Source organism: Pinus tabuliformis, chromosome 7, assembly GCF_031772625.1.
Source record: "Pinus tabuliformis cultivar Carrire ecotype Pingquan chromosome 7, CPIR1, whole genome shotgun sequence".
In the NCBI taxonomy this organism is placed as follows: Eukaryota; Viridiplantae; Streptophyta; class Pinopsida; order Pinales; family Pinaceae; genus Pinus; species Pinus tabuliformis.
Genome location: NC_142293.1, coordinates 265,356,478 through 265,381,261, shown reverse-complemented (window position 1 = coordinate 265,381,261; position 24,784 = coordinate 265,356,478). Strand labels below are relative to the sequence as shown.

General features: G+C 38.3%; 1 protein-coding gene across 1 annotated transcript in view; it reads right to left on the bottom strand.

Moving 5' to 3' along the window:
• Positions 1-24,784, bottom strand: part of LOC149246881 (uncharacterized) — a 323,872-nt gene that overhangs the window by 41,827 nt on the left and 257,261 nt on the right. Inside the window, exons 15-17 of the mRNA XM_089458051.1 lie at positions 6,902-7,489; positions 6,682-6,762; positions 6,401-6,486 (exon numbers count right to left, since the gene is read on the bottom strand). Coding sequence (XP_089314177.1) covers positions 6,401-6,486; positions 6,682-6,762; positions 6,902-7,489 — 755 coding nt within the window. The remainder of the gene's footprint in view (positions 1-6,400; positions 6,487-6,681; positions 6,763-6,901; positions 7,490-24,784) is intronic.

Below are 24,784 nucleotides of genomic sequence, written 5' to 3'. Positions count from 1 at the left end.
ACTCCACTTCTTTCATTTATTACAAGAATTTCTACTAGAAGCTCGCTTCTTGTGGATCTCTTGAATTTCTTGAGCAGAGGTCTCTCTCTATCATCCATTTGGTCCCTCATTATTCATCATGGATTATTCATTTACCCCGTGTCATTTTACTAATTTTCTCCATGATATTCCGAAAGTGGCCGTTCATAAATTGTCTTTGTTCTCGGGTGGTGATTCAGTCGCTGTTAGAAAGCATCTATGCAGGTTTTCTTGTATAATGCTCATATATTGTAGTTCTCCCCAGTATGATCATGAAGATGTCAAAATGCATTTATTTGTTTTTTCTTTAGAGGGTAATGCTATGAATTGGTTTAATAATTGTCCTACAGATTCTTTCACTTCTTTACAAGACATCGTTCATGCTTTTAGAGATAAATATGGTTATCAAGATAGCTCCCCTTGTACCCCTAACATTATGAAACAGGATGAAAGTGATCTTGTTAAGGGTCCAGCTGTCAATGAAAGATTTCAAGACAATTCTCCATATCAGAATGTGTCATCCACTTGTGTTGTTGCAGATCAAATCTTTGACAGTGAAAAAACAGGGACAAGTTGTCAAATCAGTGTCAACAATGAAAGGGAAAATCATAAGAAAATTATAGAAGAACTAATGCGGCTGGTAAAAAATATGGAGCTTAATCAAGAAAAGCTTGTAACTGATTACGTCAAGGATATGAGAACTTTATACACCCACCTGGAAAAGTGAAATAAGTAGATGGAAACCATGAAAGCTAATCATGACAAGGAAATTGATTCTATGAAAAAGAAGTTATTAACTATGGATGAAGAAATGACCATCATGACATTCGATTATAATAATCAATTGGCTACCGTGCAAGCTAATCATAAGAAAGAGATAAACTATATGCAAAATTGTTTCATGGGCATGAAAGCAAAGAATGACAAAGCAATAAAAGATATGGAAGCTAGTCAAATATGTTTTCAGAATAAGTTATTGAGCATGGAGGAAGACCATTCCAAGGAAGTCAGTGCTATGAAGGTTGAACACTCTAGCCAGATGGATGCCATAACAATACAGGTACAGAAATTTCAACATCGATTAGAGGGTGAAAGAAATAAGGAGACGTCAACAGATCAGAAGCCTCCTTATCTGCTGCAACAAGCTCCATCTTATTATGAGGAGGTCATTTGTTCCATTGAAAAGTGGCTAATTGAAGGTGACCCGGGTAAAACAGAAATTGATGAGAATCAAATGCAGAATAGAAAGACATGTCATGCATACCCTACATACTTCATTTGAGAGTTTTGAAATAGAATGTTACACGTCATCAGTGATACACCCTGCCACAAAGAAAAAGTGCAAGAGAAAGAGAATAAGAAAGCGATTTGATGCATCAGATGGTCATAAGCAACTTGATTTTCGGATAGGAAAAAGTCCTACTATGTGCAGGATTGGACATGGCACATCCGAGAAACAGCCAACAGATTTGCCTGAAAGCAGGCAAATGCTCAGTATGCACTATATTGAATGCATCTGATGCCATGGGGCATCTTTGTATTGTATTTCTAACCTTATGCCCTATTATTTCAGTGTTTCATTTTGTAGTTAGATTTGGTTTTTCATGTTGTTAGACTAGTTAATAAATGAAGAGCTTATATATTTCCTGTGCTTAACGTTATATGATGATTTTTGGATGGATGCTACTTATGTTATGTTGTGTGTTGCGTGGATGCAGATTCTGGATTCTCACATTCCTCCAGTGCAGCAACATGTCCCCAAGTAGAGCCAGATGTTGACCACTATGTGTCAACGACCCATAGCAGTACACCCCCTTTTTTTGCAAAAGGGATAGCGCTTGATCAACGTGTCCATGTCGTTCAACTATCATCATTAGCTTGATCATGTTATATTATAAACCCTTTCTGCATGTGTAAATTGTAAATAATCTCAGCAGATCCGTGTCGTGTATGTAATTGCTTAAGTAAACCTAATTTTTTGATGACAATCTACATTCCGAAAGGTTTTTTGCCTCACCGATCCATGGCCGACAGAGTTTTCCTTCAGCCTTACCCCAAAGCCGGAATGAATTTTGTCACCAGAATGTTAGGGGAGTCCTAGTGTGCTAGATTGAGTCTATGTAAAAGTGATTTGGAAATAATCCTAACTATTTGGTTAAGTTATTTTATTACAAATTGCTTGATCTGCTAGATTATATTTGTGTCGCAGAACTAGATAGCCTATGAGGGTCTTGTTCAAATGGATTTTCCCCCTTGAGATGTAAAAATGTAAAAATCATGTTGTAAAATGTCTTGAGGGTTAGAAAAACAATTTATCCCCTCATAGGTCCTAGGTCCTAGGTAAATTTAAATTTTCCAAAGGTAAAATTCGTGGATCTTTTAAAAAATTAAATCTTAACAGGTCCAGGGACTAAGGTTAATTGATTATTTTGCTAAATTTTATGCCTTGGGTCCCTGGGTTTAAATAAAAGTCAAAATTTTGAGGAAATAAATGCAAAAATTTAATTTTTGAATTTATTAAAATGCATTTAATTGAAAATTTCGAAATTTCCTCAATATTTAAAATTTCGACAGATAAGATTAAAAGAAATTTTGATCCTCATCAACAGTCGAGATCATTTTGACAAGGATCACTCGAACTAGCCGTTGGAAGATTTATCTTTAAATAGGAGGTCATTTTGTCAGTCAGATTCATCTGATCTTTTGATCGTGTACTAAGCAAAAAGCTCTCTTGTAATCTTTTTTATGAGCAATAAAGAAAGACTTTGGGGTTAATTTCTGCTGGTGTTACTCTTCATGGAAATGCTGTAAGATGTATTATTTTCATGCATATATTTCTTTTTGGCCATTGATATAGCTTTCTGAAGAGCGATTTGAGTACAGGTATCTTGCTCAGTCGTTGGGGTTTGAATGGTAATTTAAGTTTTGAATATAATAGTAGGTATCTCTATTAAATCTGAATTTTATTATCGTTTTCTCGCTCTATGTTGACCGCTGAATTCAGTTTTGCAGGAAAATCCTTGATTATTAGATCATTGGACGTTTGGGCAAGTTCTCGGCTGAACCAGCCAACTCCCGATCCATGTTTTCTGAAGAGACCAGTTTAAATTTGATCCCGGGCTTATCATAAGATATTTTTATGGGTGATGCAAGAAGGGTTTCAAGGTTAGTACCTCCTCTAAAAATTCAAAAAAAAATAAATTTTTCTGTGCTAAATCATTAGATCTGGCTATTGAGAGCCACAGATCATCAGATCTGAGAGCGGAGTTGGACTCACACTCCCTAGATCTAATAGATCTGCCATTTTTGTACATAGATTTGTAATTAATTTTGGTTTTCTAACTTGGGTTTTCGGGGTTTTAGTTTTTCAGGTCATTGTATATATCGTTTGTGTGTTTCTTTTCATCCTATAGCTGCAGATCTAACGCTGAGAGTTGTACAGAGTCCAGATCTAGGCCCTTGAGGGTAAGATCTAGATCTCTGGAGGTTCATCAACATCATTTTTACAGGGAATTAATTTAGTTTTGCAGATCTGAAATTTTGTGAGGGTGTTAGGGTCAAATCTGAAGCAGATGGATTCAAAATTTTAAATTAAGATTCGTGGAAAAATTGTAAGAGAGTTTTGGTAAATTTTAAGGGTTTTTTTAGCGACCTGTTTGCTGATTGGTTTTTGGGTGGGGTTTGTTGTGCATTTCAAATTTTTTTTAAAGGGCCAGGCCCTGCTACCTGCTTTCTCTTCAAATCCGCGTTGCTGGCCACCTTTCCAAACCTGTGAAAAGAGAATAGATCTCCTCATTCCTTTCACGCTGCCTAACCTGCCTATTCCATCTCATCTCTCTGTCGATAGACTGCCTCTCTTATCCATGTGAGCTACCTCAACCCTAGCTGCTAGCCCACGCTTCCTCTAGATCAGCAGCTTCATATCCCTTCAATGTTGCCATCAAGCTGCTCCAAACCTTGCTTCTATTGTCGAGCTCCACAGCTGCACACATGCACAGCAAAAAGCGTTTGATTTTTTTTATGTGTGCGATATCAAACTTTTATTTAGTTTAGTTTAGATTTCATTTTCATTCAAAGCATTGTTTAGTTTTGTTTTAGCATAGGCATTCGATTTTCTTTTATGTATTTTTTTTTAGCTAGGTAGGGTTAGATAGGTAGCGTTAATTTTTATTTTCATGAAATGTGTTATGTTTTGATTTAATTATAATTTCAAACGTACAAAAAATAAAATAAAATAAGTTACAAAAAAAAAAAAAAAAAATCCAAGTTTGATTTGGTTTAGTTTTTATTTTGATTATTGTTTTATGAAAATTAAAAGAAATTAAAAAATCTAAGTTTCTAAAATTAAAAATAAATCTAAACATTAAAAAATTAAAAAAAAAATTAAAACTTTAAAAATTCGTAAAAAAAAATTGAAATTTAAAAAATCTAAAAACATTTAAAAAATCATAAAAAAAATTAAAACTTTGGTGACTACGGATTTTAAAATAAAATAAAAAGGGTTTGTGCTTTAATGTTAAGAAAATTTAAATGTGGCCTATGGCCCATTAAAATTTTTATTTTAGGCCCTTTTCATTTTTCTGTCGCATTAAAAGATTTTAAATTTTTCAGTTACCATTAAACATTATTGCCTAAGGAATAATAAAAATTTAAATTTAAAGTTCCTTAGTGTTATTAAATGCATTTCTCATGATTCTTCTATAGTCTAGTGCGATAAATCATATTGGCTTTTGGAAAAGATTGATTAATTCTTGGTCATTAACGATAATCAATTTTAAAATCTGGAATCTTTTGCATCTGACAGTGTTGGGCATTTATATGGATTATCATCACTTTTCGTCACATATTGAAAATCATTCTGGGTAGCTTGTTTTATTGATGGTTAATTCAAATATCGAAGGAACTAGTCTAAAATTATTGTTATCTTGTGGTCGTGTCTTGTTTACTTTGGCGTTTAATCTATCAATCTGATTTAATCATTTAAATTCATCAAGTTATCCATCATTAAAATCTCCTAGAGTTTGTTTTTCACAGGCTATCCTCATCTATTCACCTAGGGACTACCCCCCTTGACTTACCTAGGAGAGAGTCTAAATAGAGTGAGTAAGGATCAAGAGTGACAGCCCTTACTCTAAGCGTTATCGGGCCTAGACACTCTGCACGACAACGCACACCACATGGCACCATTATTTTGGACCAATGTCCCCAGAAAAACCCAATGCGAGAAAATCGGTGCAGTTATCTGAGGGTTTTCTTATTAAGCAATATCAAAGTACAATCTGGGTGCCATAACTAGCCTACCCAACAGAGAATTTCCTTAGCAGCTATACCTCACAGTTTGAGAGAAATCTCCTAGCTAAAACCCCGGAAAACCCTTCCGGCAGCTACTCAGCACAAAACTGCTCCTGCAACCCCAGTGTCTGCCCAATCTGGATTGCGTCAACCCCACTTTGTCTCACACTGGCCCTACATCAGCCTTTCTTGGCCTGCGTTTGCCCTGGGAGCCTCTGTGTCAACTACGCTGGCCCCTCTAGTGCTCTGTGCAGCACTTGGCTACCTCTGTGTGGCCCTGCATGAGCCCCTGTTGGCTCTGCGTCACCCTCCTTGGCTGCTACGCTGCTCTTCTGGCACAATCTTTGCCTTCTCTGTTCCTCTGTACTCAATGCCCCTCAGCTACTCTCCCGATCACTGATTCTATCTCTCTTAGCAAACCCCGCTCTAGAGAATAGAATCACTGATCATTCTGGTGAATTCTCCAAGTAACCCTCAAGCCTTCTCTTATAATTTTCCTGTTGACATCTCAACGGCCGAGATTAAGTCCCTAATCAATGATTAAGATTAGATTTGGCTTGATCCATGTCTTTTGGACCACTCTAACACAGATTCATATTAATACACATTAATATTTTATTTTAATATTAATTATTAAAAATATTAATTATTTTAATATCTCCTGATCTGTTTAGAATCTGCCCAAACCCTTTCTGGGTATTGGAGATCTCATGTGCTCCAACCTCTCCACCAAATTTCGTGGCTAGAGCACATCTGATGCTACCCCAAATTAACATTGAGAAAAGCAAATTATACAATTATAGCCTTGCTTATAGCCCTTTTTCAATTAGTAGAAGATAAATGACAAGTTTTTGAAATTTAGATTGCAGATGCAAAATAAAACTGCATGAGAAATCCAACAGCAATTCTTATTCATCCCATGGTAGAAGATAAATGGCAAGTTTTAAAATTTAGATTGCAGATGGGAAGCAAACTGCATGATAGATCCAACAGCAATCTGCTGACAAATAATTGTTGAATGTCTCTTCCATGGTAAATATTGTTTTATTAGTAAAAGTGGCCATAAACTCTAGAATGCCAAGGTGCTTACCCGAACCCGGATGATGAAGAGGAATGACAACATGTTGTAAAGCCAAGACTGGTGTTTTCTCATGATCCAATAAAGCCACTTCAAACCTTTAAACAAACAAACAAAACAATTAACTGTAGCCACGATGAAAAATTTTGATGTCAGTACCAGATTACAGGGAGTTCAATACATCAAGTACAGCTAGTTTACTGATGCATAATTTTCTAGATTGATGCAAGAAAGCTTCACAGAGCAACTTGCTAAAGGAAGAAGCAAAATTCTATATTGAAAGGAAGTGTTACCAGAGACGATGCGGCAATAGGAGAGCCTGCACACTAAGTGTAGCATTTGAACATGCAGTAACGACAAAGCAGACGGTTGACCTGTAAAAAACAATGGATTAGTCATCAGCAATTTTGAGACATGAACGAGAAAAACAAATGAAATTATATTATTGCCGAAAACTCTTCAAAATAGGACAATATTTTAACCAAATAAGATTCAAAACATCTCAAAATCAACCTGGGGTCAGTTCCCTGCACCAGAAATGCTGTCACTGCTAAATATCTCCAGTCATCCTGTGGCTCATCATTAGTAATGAGTTTCCCCATTGCTCCACCGATTTTATCCAGGCCAGAGTCGGACTCCACAACTTCATCTGGCATTACTCTCTTAAGTGTAATACCATCCATATGATATTTTTGTTTCCCACTTGCCATTTGCTTTGGAGGCTTGCAAAACTGTGGTTGCATGTATGTACTTAGCCATTGAAAGGAAATCATATAGTTTTCTTCCAATGGGAATTTCTCAAAATTTGATATATATGGAGCTTTCAATTTACTGGATAGTTCATTCTCATGATGGTCTTGGTTAACTTCTTCCCATTTCAACTGCCAAGTTGTTAGAATTTGCTTGGCCCCAACAGATAAGAGTAGCAATGGAGTATCTCTGTTTTCAATGCTGCAATTGAAGTCATGTTGCCTTTTATCACCCTCCAGTTGTAGAGTATAAATCTCTGAAACAGTGGTAATTGATCTTACAGCTGATCCGCCAACATGTTCCCCAAGTAGCAAGGATAAATTGAGCTTGTCCATCTGCTTTGAGGAATACCTGCATAAAACTTGATTTTTAGTTTAACAATTTGGTACATGCATGATATGTGCCGATATGGAGCAACATGAAGAGTCAAAACTGAACAGAACTTCTAGAGTGAACCAAAAAGGACACTAAAGTTGCTCACGGATAACAGTAAAACTAGATTCTCAGCTTTGGAGTATAACAGAAATAGAATATAATTTCCCTTAAATAAAATAACTCTTGTTATGGATGCCATGTGTCACCTCCTAACATGACACCAATGTTACCTGCAAAGAGATACACTTGGGATATCTCACCTAGCATACTCCATCCATCAGGATGCAATTAGTCAGACGTCTACTAATGCATTTAGGATGTAATGCAATGCAAAGAAGCATATGATACAACTGTAAATTATGACAAATGCTGAGAATATAATTATATTGAAGTATAAATCATTCCCTCCTTGCTTAGTGTTACCTTCTGTTAAAATTGGCAACTACGGCCAAACTCCACATGGGTCATCTTATTTATGACTGCTGATATTTTTCTTGGATTCCTCTCTCCGAGAGGTGTAGGATTGATCTAAATATCATCCGATTCTGACATGAACAAATGAAGTTATGAATTTTTTTTATTATGGTCAAATTGTCAAGGTCGGCCAGCAAACTTATGTAGGCTCAGAAGCCCAACAGTGATGTCTATTCATCCTCAACGTTGCATATAAATAGAAGGTGACCTAGCCTCATTTGGACACACTCATCTTCACACTTCTCTCTCTCCCCTCATTGATTGGGTATGAATTTTTGGGCCTCTCCACACGTCCAAAATTTCAGGAGCCCGAACTTTTGGACAGTTTGACCAAGTGTTGACCAGTATGCGTTGACCTCCTTTGACTGTGCTTTTGTGAGGGCTATCTCTGTTTGGACAAGCTACATTTCTGGGCACAAAAATCGAGGCTAAACCTTGATTGTTGACCAGCGTTGACTGCAGCGAGCACTGACCACAGGTGGGTTGTTTGACCAGACTTTGACTGGGCTGAATTTGATTGTTTTGAGGGTTGTTTTATCTTGCTGTTTGGAAGCCGAAGTTGACTGTAGTTGACCGATCTGTTAAGGGTCAAATCTGCCCTATTGACCAGCGTTGACTTTTTTGGTTAGGACCCTTTTGCTACTGTTATAAATTATCAGATTTGTAAATTGTACTCTCTCTCTGCTGAACTATTGAAGACTAAAAGAAAATTTGATCAAGGGTTTTCCCACATTGGGGTTTGTCCCTAGTTGGTGCCACATCTTGTGTCCTCTTGTCTTCTATTGTTTATGTTTATGTTCTATCTGCATTTTAATATCAAGTTGATATGATTGCTAATCTGAATATTGATACTGGGCTAATAAAGAAATTGAAGTAAAATTGCTCTAAAGCATAGAACATACCATTGTTGCCTAAAATTAACATGGTATCAGAGTTGAGGTGAAGACAAAGCCCAAGCAAGAGTGAAAGAGCAATCACCAAAGACAATTGGACAAGGAAAAAAGGTTCAATGGGTTCCTCATCCTACTTCCCGGCTGAAGACAAGCTCCATGATAAATCTGACTATCATGGATGGAAGATGTCTCTTGATTTGACCTTGGAAGAAAAACAAGTAAGGGACTATGTGCAGGGTAAAATCCCTGAACCTCCTTCAAATGCACCGGCTGCTGCAAAGACCAAGTACAATAGGGTTGAAGTCAAAGCAAAGAAGATTATCAGGGATTCCATTGACAAGCATCTGGTGGCCTACATCTCCGAATTGAAGACCTCCAAGGAGATCTATAACAGGTTGGTCAGCATGTTCAAGGTTAGTAATGCTAATCAAATTCTATTTCTCAAGAATAAGTTGAAGGATATTAAGAAGGGAAAGGACGAGGATATTCAATCCTATTTCTTGAGGATTACTGAGATCAAGAATGATCTACTCTCGATTGGAGAAGTCATTCCTGACAGGGAACTTATTCTCACCACCCTTGGAGGACTCCCACCTGAGTGGTATGTATTTAGAACCATCGTCTTCAACAATGATCGAATCTATGGTTTGAAGAGTTGATGTCGAGATGCATTCAAGAAGAAACAAGAATGGTGGAGCAAGAAATGCCTTCTAATAGAAGCAACCCCACTGCATTCTCCACTCATGCCAAAAGGAGAAATAATGCAGGGTCTAAAGGTCATTTCCATGGAAATCCTGGATCTAAGGGAGGAAGGAAGGGCAGGTGCTTTGTTTGCAATAAGTTTGGCCACTATGCAAGGGAGTGTCCAAATAGAAGGGGCACATCGCATGATGATGATCACAATCATTCCAGGGGCAACTTCAACAACAACGATCAAAGGAATGGCAGGTCCAACGGCAAAGGAAAAAGGAATGCGGGACATCAAGGAAATGGTCGACCTTCCAAGAAATCAAGGAACCCCAAGTATGAAGAATCAAATGTTGTTAACAATAAGTAAAAAGAGTACTATCTTATATCATCCCTCTCCACTGCCTCTCCTCCAGACACTTTCTCAATTGGCTGATTAATAGTGGTGCCTCTAGGGACTTCACCTAATACAAGGAAGCCCTCTCTATTCTGATAGAAAAGGAGACAAACTTGGAGATCATCCTTGGAGATGATGCCACCTATCCCGTGAAGGGAGTAGGGAATGTTACCCTTCAATTGAATCAAAGTAACACTATTCATTTGCAAGAAGTACTATATGTACCTAATCTCAAGAAGAACCTGGTGTCCATTTCAGCCATGGAGAATAAAGGAATCAAGGTGGAATTCATCGATGGAAAGGTATGTGTTTGGAAAAGAAATTTTAAAGATGCTTTTACTCTTGGGTTCAGGGTTGAAACTTTGTATCAAGTTGAAGGAATTCCATTTGGGAGCCATGTCTTGCGACACATCTCTACAATCTGAACTATGGCACCGGAGGTTTACCTGTCTTCATTACAAGGCCCTACCCGATGTGAGACAGGTATGCCTGAGTTCAAAGTAGAGCATGAAGGTGTATGTCTGGGATGTGCCGAAGGAAAACTTACAAGGGGACCATTCCCCTCAAGTAATAGCAATACCACAGATATATTGCAATTGATCCACTTCGACATATCTGGTATGATGCCCGTAAACTCTTTGGGAGGATACTTATATTATCTCACCTTTATGGATGATTATTCTCGCAAGACCTGAATCTACTTCTTGAAGAAGAAGGATGAAGTGTTCACCTGGTTCTAACACTTCAAAGTCTTGATCGAAAACCAATCTGAGAAGAAAATCAAGATATTGAGGACTGATAATGGGACTAGGTACGAATCAAATGAATTCCAAGATTATTGTAGAGAAGTTGGCATTAAGAGGGAGACTACAACGCCATACACTCCTGAGCAGAATGGTGTGGCTGAAAGGAACAATTGCTCTATTGTAGAAGAAGTTTGTGCCATGCTTCATGATCAAACCCTTTCGAAGTTCCTATGGGCGGAAGTTGCAAATACCGCCGTGTATGTTCAAAACCGATGCGCTCATCAAGCATTGGACTCCAAGACTCCCAAAGAAATGTTCACTGGTAAGAAACTCGATGTCTCTCATTTTAGAATTTTTGGAGGTCCCGTATATTTTCATGTGCTGAAAGACAAAAGAAGCAAATTGGGTGCATCTGGGAAGAAAGGAATCTTTGGGTGCATATCAACAATAAGTTCCACTACATTAGGAACTCAGTGCAGGACGGGATCGTGAAGCTACAGTATGTCCCGACAGACGATCAAGTAGCTAATATACTAATAAAGTCTCTTCCTAATAAGAAGTTTGAATATCTTAGAAGCATGCTTGGTTTAGTTGATATTGTTGATCTTGTTGATGAAGATAAAGTTTGGAAGAGATTTGTTGAGGTTTTGTGTGTGAGACACATTGTCTGGGAGGACATCTGGTCGGCACTATGTGTTGATGTCTAGTTCCCAAAGTAGGGAGGGTGGCGTTGGTCATGGAGCTCTGACCTCGGATACGCACCTAGATCCCTGGGTTGATGGTTAGCAAGTAAGCCTGATCGTACCTAGAGAGACTTAAGGCTTTAGTCCATCTTAGTCCCACTCGGGTAGATTTCCCTGGTCAGGAATCTAGTCCGTGGCAATGTGGTGCCTTAACTATTGAGAGACCTTGCATAAATTGTCCTAGTTGGGAATCCAGTCCATGGCATTACGGTGCCTAAACTCTTCATAGTTCATATAGTTTGAGATCTTCCTTGTACTTCTTATGAATACCTCCCTAGTTAAGAGGGAGTGTTGAAGAATGTAACTAAGTTCAGTCTTCATAAATGTATTTGACTCATTATGTAATGTACTTGTCAAAAGAATGAAAAAAAAAATTATTATTGTTATAATGACTTATTAAAGCATGGGTTTCATGCTTGGGTCATCATTTTATTAGTCAAAGTCCCCATTGTGGACTCCTATCATTGTACATTTTATGAGACCCTTCTTGGGTTTTTGAACTATGTAAAAAGAATTATTTTTGAGTCAAAAATTAATTATGTCAACTCCACACCAAGTCGGCCTCAACTGGGCAATTCGACCTCACCAAAAGCCTATATATTGGAGCAGATTGAATTCATTTCAACATACTCACTCACACAATTCGATATCCAAGAAAGAGCTGCGAAAAACTACGAAGTTGGAGAAGGAGGCTAAAAGGAGTGTGAAGTTGGTCAAGAAGGAAGGGAAGGACAAAATTGAAGTTTTGGGTTGTCTATCTCTCTCTCATGTGGGCTAATTTAGGAGATCGAAATCTCTTTGTCAAAGTCAAACTTGTTGTTGTCTGTTGCTAACAAGTCGTAGTTGCTGGGGTCAAAGTGTTATCGCTATTAGGTCAAAGGTTTGGATCAAAGAAGGAAGGGTTGACTTGTTGTGGAAGAGGTTTGCGTCTAGGTTGAAGAGTCTCAGGAAAAACTATTGAAGGAAGAGATTTTGACTGGGTTTTCCTGTAGATAGGGGTTTTTCCCTGGCAGAGTGCCTATATCTTGTGTCTTGTGTTTTCATGATCTTCATACACACATAATTTGGTAATTGCTTGATGAAATATAATACAACAAATAAGTAAAAGACTCCAACATAATTCACAAGTAATTATCAAGAAACAGAAATCTAACCCTAATTCTATTAGCATTGATATCTCAACATGGAATTCATTAACAAGGTCTTAGGTGAATCCTAGTGTATATCGAGTCTATTGTAAAAGTGTGTTTGGGAATAATTTAGCACATTTGGCTAGATTATTTTATTACAAACATATTTGGTCTATACTAGATGATATTGTGTCGCAGAATTGGGTAAATTGTTGAGGGTATGAGTCTAAATGTGTTTTCTCATTTCAAAGGTTGATATTGTAATAATTTCATGTAAAAATATTTCAGTGCATGGTCTCTCATATTTAAACACCATGACTAGAATATTTGAGGGTGGAAAAATTATTAATCCCCTCTAGTGTCAATTATTTAATTTTCTGGCTAAATTAAATAAAAATCCTAAGCCAAAAAATTAATTAATTTCAAGTCAAAAATAATTATAGAGAAATTAATCTCTCCAAGTGGAAAATAATCAAAAATTTGTGGATCAAAGGAAAGCCAATTTTTGGAGGTACCCCACTAAAGGAAAATGGATATTTTAAGAAAATTTGAGCCCTTGGAAATTAATCCAAAATATTAACTTTTGGACTAATTAGAAGTGGGCTTTAAAAAAAATCGAATTTTCCTGAAAATAAAAAGTTCGACAATCGAGATTAGAAGATGATCAAGTTATTTTCAATGGTTGAGATTATTTTGACGAGGATCAAGCCAACTACCCGTCCACTTGGAGAGGTTTCTCTTGTTAATTTTTGCAACTAGGGTCATATTCCACCTTGGACAGCTCAAATGATCGAGATGGTCATTGCATTAAATTCCTCTTTTCGAGAGGACAAAAGTCAACCTAAAGATCACCCCATTTGGACAAGCGGAAGTTGATTTTTGAATTATCTTATTCATTCATGTATAATGGAATGGGTCGACCCTAAGCACATGTGAAATTGATTAGGTCGGCCTCAACCCCAAGTGGACCCTCATGAAAGCCTATAAATAAAAGCGACCTCAACCCCATTTCTACACATTGATCAAGCCATCTTTTACTCGTCTCTTTTGTCTTGGTTCGCACAAGTTTGACGAAAAAAGTTCATGCAAGGGTCTGAAATCACAGGGGTGAAGCTCGCAGGGATCTAGGGTTTCTATTTCTCAGACGCAAGCACATAACTAAGCATTTTCATCCTCGGACGCATGCACACAGTGGCTAAGGGAGCGTCTAGAAAGTCTCAGACGCTCGCACAGAAGCCTGGAGTGAGCGTCCAGGGTTTCAGAAGTAGATCTGACAGTATTGGTCCCCGGACGCAGGCACAGAGTGGTCCAGGATGCGTTCAGGCGGTCCCAGACGCTCGCACAGTAACTGGAAGGAAGCGTCTAGGGGTTTGGAGCAGTTCTTTGTATATTTGACCCTGGATGTACGCACACAGTCTTTGTGGGAGGGTCTGGGTCAGATCAAGACGCCCTCACACAATGGTTGAGGGTGTCAAAATTCTATTACTGCAGCAACTGATTTATTTTACCTACTTATTTTCCAATAAGTTATTTACGAAAACCCTTCAGTAAATATTAAAATAAACTCTACTGCAGATATCACACCATAATACAAAAACAAATACATACACAAGAATCAAACACATCAACACAAATATTTTTGGACAATTGTCCCTGGAAAAACCCAATGTGGGAAAACTGGTGCCACAGAGGAGGATTTTATTATTAAGCTTTTCTCAAGTACAACTAGGGTGCCAAACTGGCTCACCCAACAAAGACAAATCCTTCGACGCCTCCCCTAGGCTCAACGTCTCTCCAGCTAGCCTCTACACAGCTCCTAGACCCTATGCGTCAGCACGTGGGCTCTCTGCGTCACCCACGTAGGACCTCCGGTGACTGTGCAGTCCAGCTGCCTTTGCATCTTTCTAAATAGCTCTGCATCTGCCTCTCTGAACTCTACACTGGTCCTCTGGCCCTGTTCCTGCCTCTCCGTTATGTACTCGCTACCTCTTGCTACAATCTAGACCTCTAGTTCGAATTTCTTAGCAAGCCCCACTCCAAAAATCACACTGACTGGTCTCCCTCAGTGTGTCTCCAACTGACCCTCAAGCCTTCTCTTACACTCTTCCTATTGATGAATCAACAGTTGAGATTAAGTCCCTAATCAATGGCTAAGATTAAAATAGACTTGATCTTCGTCTCTTAAAAGCTTCTCATCCTTATCTTTATTAATACCCATTAATATTTTTATTTTCCTAAGTTTAGAATTAGGAACTCATTAAAAATATTAATTATTTTAATAACTCTTCATCCGGATGGTATTTTCCAAAACGATTTCTCGTTATTGGATATCTCATGTGCTTTAGCCTCTCCACCAATTTTCATGGCTAGAGCACATCTGATGCTACCCCAAATCAACAGAGGGAGCGTCCAGGAAGTTTCGGGCGCACGTAGTTTTCCTTGCTATGAGCGTCCAAGGTTTTGATCTAAGCTTTGACATTTACCTTCAGTTGGCTTCAGTGCTCTGATGGATCAAGGGTTTCTCTCTGTTGTTTTGTAGATCTGCAGTCTGTTCAGTAAATCTCTGCTGCAAGTTTATGTATTAGGCTCTCTACTGAAAACCTCTTATGACGATCTAATAAAGAAGAATATTTGAAAGGGTTTTCCCCCTTGTGGAGTTTTTCCCTAGTCTTGGACCATTCTGCTGTCTCTTATAGTTGTGTTGTTGTCTTCTTCGTCATTGCATATAATGTTCTATCTTCTGTTGGCATCGGATGTGCTCTAGCCATGAAAATTGGTAGAGAGGCTAAAGCGCATGAGATCTCCAAGACCCAGAAATGGTTTGGGCAGATTCTAAACGATTTGGGAGATATTAAAATAATTAATATTTTTAATAGAGTTCCTAAGTCTAAACTTAGGGAAAATAGCATATTAATGGGTATTAATATAAAACTGGGTTAGAAAGTTCCAAAAGTCATGGATCAAACCAAATCTAACCTTATCCATTGATTAGAGATGTAATCTCAGCCGTTGAAGGACCAACGAGGAAAGTATAAGAGGAGGCTTGATGGTTAGTTGGAGAACACACCACAGTGATTAGCCATTCTATTCTCTAGAGCGGGGTTTGGTAAGAGAGATAAAATCAGTGATCAGCAGCGAGGGGCAGTGAATACATAGCAGAGAGGCAGAGTTGGTACCAGAGAGACAGCGCAGAGTCGAGAGAGGTTGATGCAGACGCAGCTGGAGGCTACGCAGAGGCAGCTGGGAGCTACGCAGAGCCAGGAGAAGCCATAATGGGTGACGCAAAGGGTCTAAGGGTTGACGTAGAGGCTTCAATAGTTGCGCAGAGGCTAGCAAAGCTAACGCAGGGCCAAGAGGCAGCGCTAGGAAGATTCTCGTGGGGCAGACTGGGAGCTAGAGTGCCAAGAAGGCTGACGCAATCCCTATCAAAGTGATGCAAAGCAGTGGAAGCTGCAATTGTTGCTGTGGGATTGTTGATCCGATGATTAATCAGTCAGAATATCTGTCTTCGAGGAGAGGTACTACTGCTAAGGGCATTCATTGTTGGGTGAGCCATTTCTGGCACCCTAGTTGTATTTTGAAAACTACATAATAATAAAACCCTCTTAATAACTGCACTGGTTTTCCCGCATTGGATTTTTTTGGTGACATTGGTCCAAAAATAATGGTGTCACTTATGTGTTTGTTTTCTTTCAGTTGATGATCTATAGATGTTGATACTGTACTTGCGTTTATTTTCAATATTTACATGGTAAATAACTTGTTAAATAATTAAACAAGTAGGAAGAAATAAACCAAATAGTACAGGAAGAATTTCTAATGGGTTAAACTTAGAAATTCCAACATGGTATCGGAGCGTGGTTACAGATCACAGAAGAGCTGAAGGCATCAGGTAAGCAGAGCATTTGTAGCAAAACCAGTCGTCCCGAGTGACAGAAGTTGATCCTTGCAGAAAGCGACAAAAGAAGGGTTGACGCAGAGGGATTGTGTCATCAGTTCGAGCCAGGAAGAGGGTCAGTGCAGAGGCAGAGAGAGGTAGATCTAACCTACACAGTGCCCGGTCATCTTTCTCAGCCAGGAAGGATCGATGTTGTGTTCAAGAGGTGCAGATTCAGCGAATGTTGGGATTGCGCAAAGCCTAGTGGCTCAGTCCTTCAATTGCTGGGGCATAGGAAGCTGTGGGCAGTTTGCGGGAGCGAAGCTGGTGGGATACTGTAGTCAGAACAGTACCTAACAGGGCAAGACCAAGGTGGAGGGAGTTGCTGCTAAGGTGGATTTCTAGCCAAGGAATCTGGATCAGTGTTGCAATTGCACAAACGATCAGAGTGGGGCAACTTGACGTTTGCAGAAGAATTTCCAGAAGGGAAATAGGGACTCAGAGGGAGTCCAGAAGAGAACTTCCAGACGGGAAGTAGAGAGACTCAGCAAGGGTCGAACGGAAAACTTGTAACAAACTATCTATAAAATATAGAGAACACAAGAATAAAAGCAGGGATACGATACATGCATATGATAGCTACATATGCATGTGTCGCATACACCACACTAGTATTTATATACTAAATTAACTATAAGTATTAAATATCATGACACTTTTTCAAAATAGAAGTTCTATTCACCCAACAACACCCATATTGCTCAATGTATCATGACTAATGGGTAGATACTAAATTTAAAATGTATAATGTAAACATAACTATAAAAGGGTAAATGTTCAAAATTAAGCTAAGTCTTAAAAATGGTTATATAATTATATATTTTAGCTTATTAATAAAATTATAATAATAATATAACAAATTAATAAAAGTAAGGTACTTACTATAACCTTATGATTTTTTTTATATTAAAAGAAGTACTTTACTAAACCATAAAAGAAATATATTTTATTAATTAAATTATAAATGAAATATATATATATATATATATACGTGACCATAACAGAGATATATATGATACGTGACATGGAAGGTGTCACCAGAAGGCTAAGTGGTGGGCTGCTGGTGGAAGAGCGGCCACCGCCAAGAAACCAGATAAAAACCACTGAGCAGAATTTTAGAGGGGGGCGAGAGGAAGGAAAAGAACGGAGGAAAGGAAACTGAAGGAGGAAGGACATCATAAACTGAAATTACCCACAGGAAGAGCGCGGATTGTTCTGAGGTTTCTGGGCACAGGGGAACAGTCTGCTTCAACTAAGAAGCTTACTGGACTGAGTAGCGAGGTTCTGCTCAGTTTGGCTGGGTGGATTCGGTCTTTTGGTAACCGAAGCAAGGTAGCTGGAGGCATCATCAACCGCAGGTGCACAGGTAGGTACCCTCAGCAGTTCTGTTAGTTAATTTTGTAAGATTTCAGGAAATTAATTACAGGTTCATGATAAAAACCCCTTTACTGTATTTACATCTGTTTTACGGTTCTTACATTTGGTATCAGAGCCAGGTTAAAACCCTTTGACCTTACAAGCCTTACACCCACCTGCGTTTTCCTGAATTTTGTTGGCATAGCTTGAAAACTGTAGAAATAGTTTGTCTCAGTGAAAGTATTGAACTGAATTCTGAGGTAACTTGAAACCCCAATTTCCTGCTATATATCATCACTGCCCATAAGCTGATATATATTACAGGCTCATAAATCTGCTTTATGGTCTTGTCATTTGGTATCGAACCTGTTACTTTCTGCTAACGGGACAGCCTTTTGCCAATTGAGGTGCCACTTTCGGTCTTCCTCATCCAAAAGGCGGGAAAACATGGTCTTAGAATCATCCTTTTGCGATTCAGTTATGCTTTTATGGCCAGCCAAAGCCCCGACAAAAGGGCATTTGTTCTCTAACTGTTACAAGTCTCCATGCTGAGGCTCCAATCTTTGCATTCCATTCTAAAATTTCGCTCGGTTTTGACCCCGAACCCTTTCCCTTCCCAACCCGTCGGCGTGCTATCAGCCTTTCCCAAATTTGAAAGTCTGTCTTTCTCCCTGAGAATCAACGCCATGAGCGGAAGAACTGTCACGGACACCTTGATGGGAGATGCCCGTAAAGCCTTCGAGAAGAAAGGCCGACCACCATTAAAGCACACGGCCAAGGAAAAAGAAGCCGCCAAGAAGATCGTCATAGCTAAAGCGGCCGAACAGGGCATTGTAGCTACTCCGTCCATTGACGATAAGATTGCCCAACTCTCGAAGATGGCCTCCGAGTTCGAACCCAAGGCCACCGCGTTCTGGAAGGACGGCGAGCACATTCCCTTCCTGTTTCTTGCCCAAGCCCTAGATTTGATATCCAACAAATCTGGAAGAATCGCCATCACAGAGATTTTGTGCAATGTGTTTCGAATCGTGATCGCCACGACACCAGGCGATTTGCTGTCAGTGGTTTATCTTTCCGCGGATAAAGTGCCCCCTGTGTACGAGGGGGTGGAGCTTGGAATTGGGACGGTCTCAACCGTTAAACCAAAGCGGACAGTCTCCACCAGTTTAAACCTACTCTCTGGTGCCACCCGACGTGGACCCGTGGCACTATGCCTCAACACGCGTCAGCAGTTTGAACCTGCAGGGTATGTATGTAAGGCGTAGCGCTTGAAGCTGGAGGTGTCGTGTTCAATCCACACCAAAAAACATTATATAAATTAATTATAAATTAAGTCATATAAATTTTAATTATAATAATCAAATATTGATATGCCAAATCCATCCCACGTTGTTAATTTCGATGTAACGGCCAACGTTACCTCTTCAGTATGTAACGTCTTTATCACCATCGTTAACGTTTTGGACTCTGTTCAGAATTCCAGCACACAACTATGAAACCGACGAAAATTAACCTTCATTCACTATTTTCAGTTATTGACGTTATCTTCTCTCAACTCGATGTATTTTCCATCATTAGGATAAAGATATAATATCTGGAGTAAAAGGCAGCAAATAGTTGGCTTTAGAATGCTTCATATTTTTATAAATGACCTAAATTCAGAGAAATAAGCTCACTTTGACCTTGTTTTTTTTAGATGCCATATGCCCAATGATATATAGGCACCAAGATTCCTTCCCAACCCTTGATGAAAATCATGAGCCAAATCATAAACCTTTCTTTATTCCTGGTTGGAATGAAATTTGGAATAATTTATTTTATAAATCAGAATTATTAATTCATCCCTTGGGGCATAATTTTGCCATTCATTGGTTGTTTGAGATCTAGAAACTTATACCAGCAAAACTCATAATTTTAGATTTTGATGACAACCTAATGACTCCTTTTGGCTGCTCCAAAAAATAATAATAATTTGCACTACATTGTTTATTTCCTAGAAAGATTAAAAAAAAATATAATTGCATTCTTGAAAATCTGCCCTTTGAGTACTTTGGTTAGATAATTTTGAAGGTTACCAAATTTGGAATTTCACATCGGAATTTCATACGAGTTTCCAGATTCAGATTGAAACAAAACAATCTTTCATTTATATATATTATAGGTTTAATCCATATCTAAGTAGCATATTCAACATTATAACTATGTCTGTCCTTCTTTAAAGGTAATAGTTAGTTTGAGGTGTGATGGGTATGTTGATGATGTTCATTGTAACAAGGCATTTAATATTTTAAATTTTGTGAATGTTATATAGTAATTAATTTTGGATGATCTACCTTAGAAATTAATAACCACATGCTTCTGCATTATTTCATATTAGGATAGAATACCCTGCATTAGGACAAGGAGGTCGCGAGACCACCCTCCTTGACCTCGGTACCAATAAGATCTGCCTAGCAAATAGAAATAGCAAAAAAACTATACCCGTATATAAATGTGAAATTGCAAAAACTATATGTTAAATCCGAATGTATACCTCAAATTTTTATAAAATTTTATTATGTACACAGGAAACATTACAATGGTAAGAACATATCAGCGACGAAAACGTGATCGGGTAGTATCACCATTATTAATGCCACCATCGTCGTCATCATCATCCCCATCGCCACCACCATCATCGTCTCCACAGAGACCATCATCAACACCAATCGCTCCAGCACCAGAGTTGACCGTGATAATGAACTCATTGGAAGCCTTATTGGAAACATTAAAAGGGTCAACTATGGCTAAGACCAAAGAAGAACTTAAACCCTTAGCAACCAATTCAGCAAAACCAAAGAATATTTAGCATAAAAGATCAAAAAAAGATATTTATAGGGAGCTTCAAAAAATTAAACTCCTAGAATTTTCAAGAGGTCGAGCAGGTGAACGTGTTGAGGCATGGTTAGAAGGAATGAACAGATGTTTTAGATTAAGAGAATATTCTTCTTCTGCAAAAACAAAAATTGTTGTATTTCAATTAAAGGAAAGTGCCTTGATTTGGTGGGGAAATCTGGAAAAACAACTGCACCTTACATCGGATAATGTCCCTTGGGAATTGTTCGAGGAAAGATTTCGTGCAAAGTATTTACCCCCATACTTTCAACAACAGCAAGCCAGAGCCTTCCATACATTAGTTCAGGGTAATAAAACAGTGGAAGAATATGAGATAAGGTTTATGGAGCTTGTAAAATACATTCACTACTTAGATTCTGATGAACGTCAAGCTGAACGCTTCATATTTAGGTTAAATCCCCGCATCAAGGCCTTGGTGAGCATGTGGAAACCATCATCAGAAGCTGAGGCGATAGAATGTGGTCATTATGCAGAAGAACATCTAGGAATCAAAAAGGATGTAGGGCCAGCGAAATCTTTACAATCAGGATTTCCAGGAAAGACTCCCCGAAATTTCTTCAGGGGAGGTAGCTCAAGGCCACCTTATGGTAATAGATTTACCTCAAGAAATGTAGGAACAAGAGCTCCCATGGCAGTTAATACTATAACCGTTGAATCATCAAACACCAATCCATAGACATCTCATGGAACTGCCAATAGAGGAATAAATTTGAGAGGAAACAACATGAAAGGACGAAGCTCTTTATCTAGAAATTCACGTCCTGATTCAAGAGGATCAACGCAGGTTAATTGTTGGGGATGTGGAGGACCACATTTTCAACGTGATTGCCTAGAAGCTTCATCCAGTATATTGCATAGGACTAGAAAGTAACCAATATCAAATAATCAAGGTAATCATAGAATTCATGCAGTAGTCAACAACGACCAAGGAACACATCAATCCACTGTAGTGGAATCTTCAGGTATTATTAATGGTATAAAACTCAAAATCTTATTTGATATTGGTGCCACAGATAGTTTCATTTCGTCATATGCATTAAACAAATGTGGGTTGGCAGTTCGCAGACAAAATGATTTCAAACAGGCAGAAATGGCCTCAGGAGAACTCCAATCCATAGACTTAAGTGTAGATCAATGCAAAATTGACCTAGGGGTCTGTACGACTAAACTGAAAGTTTATGTCACAGTCTTAGGAACTTATGATCTTGTCATAGGTATGGATTGGCTAGGAGCTCATCAAGCTTGGGTAGACTGTTATGGGTAAAGAATTCTAGGTATAAATGATGAAGGAGAAGTGATCCAAATTCAAGGAATCAAGAGAAAAGTATCTTAACATTACATATCCGCAATGAAAATGAAGCGTTGCTTAAGAAAAGTTTGTCAGGCATATGTAATTCAAGAAGTAAAGAAAAATGACCATCCTTAGAACAATATCCGATATTAGCCAAATTTCAGGATGTATTTCCAAAGGAACTACCAGGGTTACCCCCTGTAAGAGAGCTAGATCTCACTATTGAGTTGAAACCTGGTACTCAACTAATCTCTAAAACACCTTATAGAATGACAACTCCAGAACTTCAAGAATTGCAAATTCAATTGAAGGAACTATTGGATATAGGACATATTCGACCCAATATATCACCTTGGGGTGCTCCTGTAATTTTTGTCAAGAAGAAAGATGGATCCTTAAGATTATGCATAGATTATCGAGACTTGAATCAAGCTACAGTAAAGAATTGATATCCTATGCCTCGAATCGATGATCTTTTCGATCAAATGAAAGGAGCTGTTGTCTTTTCAAAAATTGATCTTCGATCAGGCTATCATCAGCTAAGGATTTTTGAAAGCGATATTTCTAAGACTGCATTCCTGACATGTTTTGGACATTATAAATTTATTGTGGTACCATTTGGATTAACAAATGCACCAGCAGTATTCTTGAATCTTATGAATAGTGTTTTCTGCGAATATCTTGATCAATTTTTACAAGTCTTTTTAGATGATATTCTCATCTATTCCAAGAATAAGAAAAAGCATGAATATGATTTACGGATAGTATTGTCCTGCCTTAGAAAACATCAGTTGTATGGAAAATTATCCAAGTGTTCATTTTTTCAGGAAAAGATTCATTACTTAGGTCATATCATATCAAGTGAAGGGATTTTAGTAAACCCTGAGAAGGTAAAAGCAATCATGGAATGGCCAATACCGAAAAATGCACATGAAGTACGAAGCTTTATGGGTTTAGCCAGTTACTACCGAAGATTTGTGGAGGGATTCTCCAAAATTGCAAAGTCGATTACAACCCTTCAGCGTAAAGGTGTTAATTATGAATGAACTGAGAAATTTAATAAAGCATTCTCTGAACTCAAAAGACTACTGACCAGTGCACCAATCTTAAGAGTCCCTCATATGGACAAAGATTTTACGGTATGTACTGATGCATCCAAACAAGGGTTGGGTGCAGTATTGATCCAGGATAGAGGAGTAATAGCATATGCCTCAGAAAGTTAAAACCTCATGAAGAACTCTATGCTACTCACGATTTAGAGTTAGCCGCTATAGTACTAGCTTTTAAGATTTGGAGACATTATCTAGTAGGGCAAAGTTTTACGTTTAAAAGCGACTATCAAAGTCTACAATATTTGTTCACCCAAGGAGATTTAAATGCTAGACAAAGGCGATGGAGTGAATTCCTAAGTGAATATGACTTTGGAATATCATATATTAAGGGAAAAGAAAATGTAGTCACGGATGCTTTAAGCAGAAGACCACGGATATTCTCTCTCATGCCTATCAAAGTAAACTTAATGGAACGAGTACTAGAATATCTCATAAAATATAGCTGGTATTTAAAGGTGAGATCTAGTCTTGAGGGTAAAAAGCCAAAAGAATCTAAGTTTGAAGGATATGAACTAGAAGATGATGGAATCTTACGATTCCATGGAAGGATGTATATTCCTGATAATAAGGATCTTCGAAACACTATCCTTAAGGAAGCCCACAGAGCAGTATATTGTGCACATCTTGGAGTAAAGAAAATGTATACGGATACTAAGAAACTCTTCTTCTGGTCAGGCATGAAACGTGATATTGTTCAATTTGTTGCAAAATGTTTGGAATGTCAACAAGTAAAAGCAGATCATTGTCATCCAGTGGGTCTCTTACAACCTCATGACATTCCTATGACCAAATGGGAGATCATTTCTATGGATTTCATCATTGGACTACCTCTTACTTCTCAAAGACACAATGCCATTCTGGTAGTAGTGGATAAATTAACGAAAAGCGCACATTTCATTCCCGTAAGAGATACTTACGAAGTTGCTAACGTAGCTCGAGTATTCATAAATGAAATTATCAGATTTCATGGAGTACCTAAGAAAATTATATCTGATAGAGTTTCACGATTCACTTCAAGATTCTGGACTTGCATGTAGTCAGCCTAGGAATTCAACTAATTTTGAGCACTGCTTATCATCTTGAAACTGATGGGCAAACAGAAAGGGTAAATCAAGTACTTGAAGATATGTTGAGGATGTATGTTATGGATCAACAATCACACTGGGAAAAGTACTTATCCTTAGTCGAATTTGCATACAATAACAGTTACCACAGTTCGATTGGAATGCCTCCATTTGAAGCATTATACAGCAGACCTTGCAGAACACCGTTAAGTTGGGACAAGTTAGAAGATTGAGTGATAATAGGACCAGAATTAATCCAAGAAATGGAAGAGCAAGTAAGACAAATTAGACAACAGTTAAAGGAAGCACAGGATAGACAAAAGAGTTATGCTGATACTCACAGAACTGATAGGAAGTATGAAGTAGGGGATCAGGTTTTCATCCGCATCAAACCAAATAAAAGTACTATTCGATTCGGAAAAGGGACAAAGTTGTCACCCCGATTTATTGGACCATTTAAAGTCATGGAAAGAGTTGGACCTATCGCCTATCGTCTTGCATTGCCACCTCACTTGCATAAAATTCATAATGTATTTCATGTATCTG